This window comes from Lissotriton helveticus, chromosome 12 (assembly GCF_964261635.1).
Source record: "Lissotriton helveticus chromosome 12, aLisHel1.1, whole genome shotgun sequence".
NCBI lineage: Eukaryota > Metazoa > Chordata > Amphibia > Caudata > Salamandridae > Lissotriton > Lissotriton helveticus.
Window position 1 is genome coordinate 852951539 of NC_136073.1, and position 9853 is coordinate 852961391.

The following is a 9853-nucleotide window of genomic DNA, read 5'->3' on the forward strand; positions in this document are numbered from 1 at the left end:
ACATTTTAAAATACTTTCATAAATAGACCCCATCCATCAGCCCATTGTTAAATTCTGATCCCGGAATAGCTGTAATAAGCTGCATTTTAATAGGGGAGATATGCCCTGTACATCATCTGCAATAATCATTGACCCTAATTGGTCTATATTGATCTGTTCATACAGGAAACAGTGATATCCTACTTAGTGATTGGTCGGTTCTGTCCAGTTCAGGGATTGGTTGATACTTCTCAGGACTCTGACTGGTTTATAATAAATTGCTTCATTTTTGTAGGAGACAGAAAGGCAGCACCGTTCGCGCATTGCATTGTACCGGACCTACCTACTAAGCGCCATCCAGGTCAGTCTCTGTTCTCTCCGATCAAATGTCCCTCTTCAGGTAAAAGGTCACCAGTAGAAAGGAATGGGCCAGTCTGACTACTCTGAACTGATTATTGAGTTACCTTTTCTGTAGGAGGTGGTGTTTCGTAGCTCTGTCCATGAGCACTGTTTCAACGTCTATCGGATATATGTTGTACGGTCTATTGATTGTGTGTGAGCATGAGACTGTTATGTTATGTTACAAGTTTTATAGAGCACATAGCTGCCCCAGGAAAGGGGTGTCCCAGCGCTAACTGTAGCAGTAGTGGGGGGGATACTGAGAGGAAAAGAACCTATAGTACAGGAAAAAGATGAATCTTAATGGCTTTGTGAAATACCATGTAGTTGGTGATGGTGCGGACGTGCACCGGGAAGAAGTTTCAGAGTTTTGCCGCCAGGACGTGGAACGAGCATCCTCCTGCTCGCTCCCTCCTCACCCGAGGGACAACCGCCAAATGCTGGCCCATGGAACATAACTGGCGAGTAGGTATGGAGGGTGAGAGCAGGCTCGCCAGGATATCTGGGGAAGAAAGATTCAAGATTTTATAGGCAATGCAGAGAGCCTTAAACTCAATGAGTTTCGCCACCGGCAGCCAATGTAGTTTGCGAATGGCGTTGGTCGTAGAGCAAGTTTTTGGAAGGCCAAGTAGGGTTCCAGCAGCCGCATTTTGAGCCCTTTGCAAACATAGGATTATAGCCTTATTAGCCCTCACGTAAAGTGAACTGGCCTAGTCCAGCCTAGATATTGGTTGTATGTGAGCATGAGACTGTTGCGTGCCCATGAAATATACGCGTCCACACATCCTGTTTTTCTTTTTTAAAGATAAATGCATCATACAGTATATGTCTCTGATTGTGGGTTTTGTGTATAAGCATTTGTGTTTGTTTTACTAGAAGTTATGCTTAGTACCTAATAAGCACATGTCGGTCAGGATCGTGTGTCTGCCTCAAGTAGTATTTGTTGTACAATTGTGTTTCTATGCACAGGTTACTAAGTTACTATGCCTGCCTTTGTGCTTTTATCAGAATTTGTTGTATTGAAAAAGCACACCCCAGAGACTCTCATGAATACTCCTGGCATGAAGAAGAATGGCTGCGGCAAGCAGAATATGAAGCTGTTGTGCATGAGTTCCGGATGTATGTCAATACGACGCGGTGTTTACACCGCGCTACCATTACAACGCAGGTATGACAACGCAAGTCGTTACAACGACTTGAGCTGTAGGTGCTGGACTTAGGAATAGTATGATTTACTATTCCAACTCCAGCCTACGCAACAGTAGGGAAGGTGTTGGAATAGTAAATCTACTATTCCTTAGCCTCTAGCGCTATCCAGCGCAAGTCGTTGTAATGACTTGCGTTGTCATACCTGCGTTGTAATGGTAGCGCGGTGTAAACACCGCGTCGTAATGGATGTTCCCCAAGAGTTCCTGTGTCTGTGTATGTTTGTCCACATGTGCATGTCTATGTACAGTCATGCGGTTGTGCCAACACTTTTCCCTGCCCCCAGTTTGCGTTGACCGTGGTCTGCGTTCCCACAGGGACACATGGATGAAGATGCACAGAATGTGTTGATGCAGATCCTGAAGATGCGCCGGCTTCAGGACAACAGGCGGTGAGCGCCCTTTACCGCCTCACGGCTTGGATCTCCCTGAGTGAAGCTGAGATCTTCCACCCTTCCGGAGACTGCTCCTATGACGCTCCAGAAGAACTGATGCTCCAAACTGATTACGACAAGGGGTCTTCACATGGCCTTCGATTGAATGGAGGGGCTTGGATGGCACAGATGGAGCTCTGCGTGACTGGAGGCCTCATGTCTGCATCAACTATGTAGTGGTATATGCAGAGGCACACTCTTCTCAGTATTCACACATGTGGGAGATGTTCTGCGTTCAGGATCAAATTTGCGTATTATGCAGACAAGAGTTGTACAACCCTCGTTGGAAATATGCGTGGGGACACTAAACCAAGGTGTGCCCTCACTCGTGGGGTAGATCTTTGTCTCACCCCAGCTGCGGCATCTGGTAGTGTGAGCAAGAACTCGCCTATGTGTTAATGCTCCTGAGGCAACCTATGAACCTCTTAGGGTGGGAACAGCCATCAGTGAACGCAACCATGACAACATACAGTTGTTGGCTCTTGGCAGTGTTTTGGGTGTTTGATTCCTCAATGTCATGCAGCACAGACTTCTCCAGGGAAGCACCGATTGAACTTAAAAGCTGGAAGCGGAGTACTGAAAAGCTGCAAGGTACCTGTCCCCATTTTGGAGAACTCTTTGCCAAGCCTAGGAGACCTGGTCAAAAGGAACTTAGGCAAACTCATCCCCATCAAGAGTTGGACAGTGATACCACCAGGTTACCAGGCTTCCAAACACCTGGTAGCAGACTATCTACCAGACTTAAAAATTCCCTCCTGCTAAGTGGGCACAATTTTGCCATAAGTACACTTGCTGGACAGGCGGATGCACTTTCGGCAAAATGAAGCCCTTGCAGGCTGCCATGTCGGTGCAGCCGACTGGGTATTTCTTTATCTTTCTCAGAACAAACCCCCAGAGCAGGGGAGTCAGACAGGAAATACTTTTTCTTCGCATTCAAGATTGATGTTCAATTTAGTGTGGATTAAAGTTTGTACAATAGTTTTTCTGCAACAGATTGTGTTTCTGGGTCTAATTCCTCAATTGCCGTGTGTAGATTTATTTTCTAAACTATTTATGACCTCAACTGTGCATTCAGTTCCACAAGTATTCAAGCAATATCAAGAAGTTGAAGGTACCTGAGATCCTATAGCAGAAATTTGAGACTATGTGATCCGCTGAGACAAGTTCTTGCACAGCTGTTGCAAAGTATTCAAGAGTTCTTCTAGACTGGAGGAACTCAGAGTGCCTTTAAGCCTCAGTCAGGCCGCCAGTGGGATTATTGCTTTCTGTATGTTTTCTTGTATGTATTAGGATGGTAAAATGTAGGGCGTTGAGGTAAGTCTGAGGGAGTGTGAAGGGCTAATGGGTAAGTAAGATGGCATTTGGGTTAGATCCGATGATGTGCAGTGCTCCAGAGAAGCGTTGATGGAGATAAAGGGATTCTAGAGCAGCAAGGATAAATCTTGTATTGCCACAGTCTGGGAAGTCGATCCTGGCATAGAAATTGCCAAGTATGATCCGTGAGGGGTGGTCGAGAACTAAGGACACATGGGGATCTTGGCGGGTCGGTCACTCCGTCACAATGATGATGGATATCCTGTCCGCCGAAAAGTGAATCCCATACGATATAATGAGATTTATATTTCGGCTGACAGGATATCCATCACTGTTGCGACGGAGCAACCCATTGGCAAGATTGAAATCAGGTCCATAGTCACAGAAAGAGTAAGTGAATTCAGGATTAGAAATGGGGGTCAGTAATTTAGTAAGAATGAGATTGTGACTGAAGAAGAAATAGATCCTTTGAAGAAGGGATTCACATTTAGAGTTGGTGTTGCCGGGAATGTAAGCACTGAGTGCGGACATGTGGGAGGTGACGAGCCCGCTCTCTCTTTTGTTCTTCCCATTTTGGACGGGAGTCATATCCTATCAGGATTGCTTTATGAATAAAGACTGGATCTTTCTCAAGGCAGTTATAGTATCAAAGAGACGCTCAGGTTGAGATTATCCTGTACGTGGTTATGATTTTTAATTGATCATCCATCGGTTTCGAGTCAGAAGTTAGTGAAATAAAGGCTCAATTTAGGAATAGAGGGGAGGTGTGGAATAGTAGTCGAGGGGCATGAAGAGAGGAGTGAGGTGTAGGGAGTTGGGTGATCAACAAGGTTTAGTAGGTATTTGACGGGTTCCGAAAGCACGGGCAAAGTGGGGGCGGTGAATAGGTGAAATGTATGACGTTACAACGCATACCATACAACGCATACCATTACATTGCATTTAAGGTAAGTGTTGGATAGTGTAGGCGAAAAAATTACTATTCTAACTCCAGGGGGTGCAACAGCAGGGTAAGTGTTGGATAGTGTAGGCGTAAAAATTACTATTCTAACTACAGGGGGGGCAACAGTAGGGTAAGTGTTGGATAGTTTACGGGTACTATGCGTTGTAATGGTATGTGTTGTAATGCCTGCGTTGTAGTGACATGCGATGTAGTGTCATGCATTGTAATGGTATGCGTTGTAATGACATGCGTTGTAAAGGATGTTGCAATGTAATGACTGCGTTGTAAGTGTAGTGCGATGAAATGACTGCGTTGTAAAGGTTGTTTCCTGAGCAGGTGAAACTCCAAAGAAATGTGTAGGGATTTCATGGCTTTGTGAGTCAGAGAAGTGGACAGGGGGGGCTCATCATTCTAAAGTCAAGCTGAAGTGATAGGCAAACAAAAGATACTCACATCCAGGCATGGTAGAGCTGATGAAATGATGTGACCGGGAACGTTTGAGGTGGAGATAACAGTTGGTCATACGGGAGTGATGCTGGAGGGGTGTAAGTAGCGCCTCATGCGGATCAACAAGAAACAATATAGGGGAGGGATGGACCAAGAGGACGGAGAAGTCCATTGATTAAGGTGGAGGGATGTAGGTATGAGTGACCATGAGTTAGAGGGACTAAAAAGTACAAATTGCCTTGAAAAAAGGAAAACGTATAACTAGCCGAATTTCAACTAGAAGAAGGCCCAGCCACAATACAGCGGCAGAAATAAAATACACTACTGTTTGGGCTCTGTCTGCTACATGGGGGTCACTTTTGCCTTTACTTTGTGCTCTGTCTCTCCTCAAATGCATCTGTAAAGGGAGCTGGCTAGAGGAGAGAGACTCAGATGGTTCAGGTTGGCAGTAAACCTTTTGGGGAAAAGACAGGGGAGTTTTGTCAAAGGGGTGTTTCTTGAAAATTCCTCAAGAGAAACTTCTATAAGGAAAGAATCCAAGACTTCAGGTCTGTATTTCAAATTTAATAACCATGACACTGCAGAGGGGTTTCCCAAGGGGCCCGCGCGACTCGGAGCCAGGTGAAAATGTTTATGATCCCAAAGTTGGAAAACCTGGATTCTGAACCCTGGAGCCATCTTTGACTGGACTAAACCATATTGCAATGTGGATGTCTTGTCACTCCAGTAGCTAAGATTTGGATTAACTGCAGGTATATCCAATGAGATGGAATAAGTTCCAAATTACCAACTTGTTTCATTTTCACGTGATGTCATTTTTATGAATTGTATTATCACTGTGTGCCTTTTTGATATTTTACATTAAATATTGTTTGTGTGTACCTGGAGTTGATCTTTTGATATGAATGAAGAAAGTTAACATAGAGAGAAATTGGCTTTTAAGGTTTCATATAATTGACAGCATTAATATTAATTTAACACATTTTTAAAAACATTGTCAAATGGTATTTCAGAAAAGGGTAATGTGGGAGACTTCTAACTTAAGGGCTGTCTCTCGAGAGGCACTGTATTTCCAAACAAAAAATCATAAAGAAAATCTTGATGCACAAATCCAAGGAGAAATTGTGATTTTTATTACAATCAAAATTTCATAGGATTATGTGTAGCTTTCATACAGGGGGTATGAGAGGCAACATGTATAGACAGTAAGTTACAATGTCTCTGGTTTGAAAGAATGAGTCCATGTCGTTAATTGTAGCCTTTGTGTGTCTTTATAGCAGGAATGCTGGGTTTTCATAAATGTACAGCCAACGCGTTTCGCCCAAACGTGGGCTTCTTCAGGGCGATTGAAGGGTTTTGCAATCTTGTCCAGGTAAAATAATGGTATCCCCAAAAATTAAGGTCCGTGTTAGGACGTAGAATCTCGCCAAGGTAAGGAGATCCGCAAAATTCAGGTCCTTGTCAGGACATGGAATGAAGATAGGTACCCTTAAGGATAAAGGTGCATATCGGATTCTGTGGTCAAGTAATTCTGTCTCAGCAGCGAAGATCCGTGTCAGAGGCAGGGGGGTAGTTTTGTAAGTGAGTGAAGCGCGATCCGTGTTCGGATGGCATCAGGACCCGTTATTTGGTGTTCTTTGGCTACGATGAGGTCTTCCAATGGCACCTTATGGTGTGTTTGTGGGGGATAGAGAGTTGTGGCAGATCGTCCTCCTGTAGGTAGGCAGACTTAGCTGCTGCCTTGGATTTGTCGCGCCACTGAATGTTAACATCTCCAAGCAGAACATTTGTGAGCCTTCCGGGTATCCAGAGAGAATAACTCCATGCGGTCTTGGAGAAAGATGGTGTTTCAGCCCAGACGATAAAAAATAAATATTCCAGATGATGGAAATTGTGATGTTGGGAATAATTTATCTTAATGGTCATTCAAAGTGTTTACAGTTTAGCTCTTGAACAATCTTGTATTATAATATCTCTAAATATAAGCCTCACTCCTTGTCCTATTGCCTCTGTCCAATCTAAGGATGAAGTACCCCGATTGTAACCACAAGCCATTTAAAGGTTGGGCAGGGTTGTTAAGCCATATTTTTGTGAGCATTAGAAAGTCCAGGAATTTAAAATCCGGGTATCTCTCATTTCATTTATGTATGTTGCAACAATCTGCAGTCACACACATACATTTCAGAGTCCCACGTGTATTGTTTCTGTGAATTTGGTGTTGATTTGTATCAGGGTAGACTGATTCTATCTTAAGTTTTTGTTAGACGTTGTTCATACTTTTAGTAAAGTGAGTATCTGGGTCTCTGGGGGATTTGAAATCATTTAAATAAGGTTTTTGTGGGTGATATTCATTTCATGGTATTTTAATCTGCTCTAGCCCCCTTGCTGTAATTAGCATTGTACGGATATGTGGTGGATTGTTCATTGGTGACGGGGCAAAGGAACTTGTGTCTGGTGGGTACTTATTGGTTTTTTGGCTGACTGGAAACCAGACTGGTGTTATGAGGAAGAAACTCTCAGGGTTCTTTTTAAAGTTGAGTAAGAGAGACTTAAGCCGTGAGAGTTTCCCGAGCAGTGTTTTACAGCCTCACTTGGGTGAGTTGTGATCTTACCGTTTGTTTTGGATGCGTCATTTCAGAATTTCCAGTAAAAGAAGAACTGAATATCAAGACTGAACTAAGTCTTCATAATTCGAAAGCAAGAGACTAATCTTACTCCGCGTCCTAGAGAGCATGAACGACAGGTAAACTCCCTGGTTTCTCTTGTCACCTTTTGGAGGTTTTGAAAGGAGTGGTATCGTCCACTTGGAAAAAGAGGGACGGTCTTTTCGCTCCTGCGTGTTGGTCTCCTCATGAGGTCATGATCAGCGTAGATCTGAGTCTGTGATTTACCATCATTTGGGGTGATAATGTTGTTATGGTTGTCCACCACGGAGTCAATTAGACTTTCAATTCTCTATTGAGTTTTTCCCGTACTATAACAAGAGTGACACTTTAAAAGATACATAGTCGAATCGCCAGGCAGGGTAGAGGAAACCGACAGGGTAGAATGGAAACCCATCATCCATCTGTAGACCAGGCCTCCATGGAGGATCCGCAGAAAACTAGGAGAAATACCAAGAACAGCTGAGTATAAATCTCCAAGAGCAGACATGGGAAAGGGGCAAGTAGGCAATAAATACTACTTAACAACTTAAACGGGGGGAAGAAAAGAACACAATCAACAAAAGGGGAAGGGAGAAGGACATCCGCTCCCACAATGGAGGTAAAATAAGATGTCCTTCTGTCCCCCCACTCTTTCCTTTAATGGAAACCAACAACAATAGGAATCAAAGTCTGGGGAACCTCAAGAGGATGGGGCCTGGGAATGGAATATAGGGGTCTGCATGGAACATGAAGCAGGACGAGGCACACCGTAGAGGCATTAAATATTTATGGGTGTGTTTGGCTCTTTAATCCTTTAGGAAACAGCCTCAAACATCTGCAATTTGTCTTTCGCTTATTAACACCTTGCCTGCGGCGCCGATTCTCCCCCGGTGCTGAACATTTCATTCGCGGGTGTGGTCGGTGCGGAACCAGCCCAACCGTGAGGCATGACGGAAGGGTTCCGTCACAAGCATCGAAGGGGTTAATAAGGCACTCAAAGCATGCCATGTCGTACATCTTGTCCACCAGGTCTATAATGTGGGAATTAGAGTTGATTTCCGGAGTCGCAGAATTGCCAATGTGGCCACCCCTAGGGCAGGAGAGAGCCACCTCTTGACATGTTGAGTCAAAGAGGGGAGGTCAGAAGGATCATGCCGGAGCCCTAGCCGGGCCGTCAAAGGCCCTCGTCGATCGATTGTACTATGGACTATCAAGGCGAGGAATATCGTGATAGACTAATATCGTGACCGAAGACTGTGGGACAAAATATTGAAAGGTAAGGGCATATAGAGGACATATAGATTTACTGTTCTTACGCATCTTCAAGATATATATATCGTCAATGTACATCCTCCGAGTTAGGTATAGAAAATCTGTACATACTTACCTTTCAATACTTTGTCCTTCAATATAGTGATGCGATATTTGGTGCTATCAAGATTCCTGGCTCGATATTCCGGGGGCACACCTTGTCCATCCCTTTATTCAATTTTTGAGAGCCAAATTTCGTCCCTGCACGCCCTCCTGAGCGCTATCTCCAAAGGACAAATATTTACTGGAGGTTCCCAAGAGGAGGACGGGCCCATCTGGAGATAGCGCCTTCTCTGTCCCTGCAGCTTGGGAATTGAACCCAAAAACATTTCAATTTCTGGGGTTTCCTCAGGACAGGGACCTGGTTTGGCACCTTTGAGATTAATAGAAACTCAATCAAAACTACTTCTAGAACAGTAGATCGAAAATCCGCAGGATTCTGGTTCTTTCGGGCACCTTGATGGATTCAGAGCTTCCTGTAGGGTTTTGCCCATTTAGAAGTTAATCCTGAAGTGCAAATATTTATATGAGGTTGCAATGGTTTGCTGGGATCTGTCCCGAATGGAATTATTTTCAGTCGCTGGCGAATGCACCCAAATGATGGTGGTGTTTGACTGTCCTGGCATTGGATGGGGGTGTGGGGAGGAAGCCCTGCTAGGTTTCCCCGGTCCATTCATGCCTAGCTGCTCCAGTCCAGGTTTTTTCTTAAAATGTGGGACTTGGAGGATAATTTATCCCATTATAAAATCAGCACTACAAGTCCCAGAATGCAAAGAAAAAACATGAACTGGTTCAGCTTCTCGGGCATGGATGTGCCAGCATTGCCCTTGCTTGCAACAGGGGCAGCTCGCTGCTGTGCACTGCCCCAACGGTGGCTTCCCAAAGAGGAAACGCGCCGTGTGATCTTGCACATTCTCTCTCTGCTACAAATCACATTGGGTAACCTCAGCACACGAAGGTCGTGTTTACCACGCGCGGCGGCTTCCTTGCAGCTCTGGAGGAGGGAAGAGAAGGCGCCTAGATTCTGGTTTTCTGTGTTATTGGCAGTGGCTGTGAGAACATCACGAGCCTGCGGGAAAGCCCGGCCGCCATTTCCCGGGTTCGTGCGCTGGGGAAGTTGGGCCCCGAGGTCAGGTTTCTAGTTAAAGAGCCGGTGTCAGTTCAATAATTCCCTCA

At 44.7% G+C, this 9853-nt stretch overlaps 1 protein-coding gene across 1 annotated transcript in view; it reads left to right on the forward strand.

Moving 5' to 3' along the window:
* ANKRD24 (ankyrin repeat domain 24) overlaps positions 1–2898 on the forward strand; it is an 85218-nt gene extending 82320 nt beyond the window's left edge. Inside the window, exons 20-21 of the mRNA XM_078668932.1 lie at positions 275–340; positions 1902–2898. Of these exons, the coding sequence (XP_078525058.1) occupies positions 275–340; positions 1902–1979 (144 nt within the window). The 3' untranslated portion in view covers positions 1980–2898. The remainder of the gene's footprint in view (positions 1–274; positions 341–1901) is intronic.
* Positions 2899–9853: the final 6955 nt, after the last annotated feature.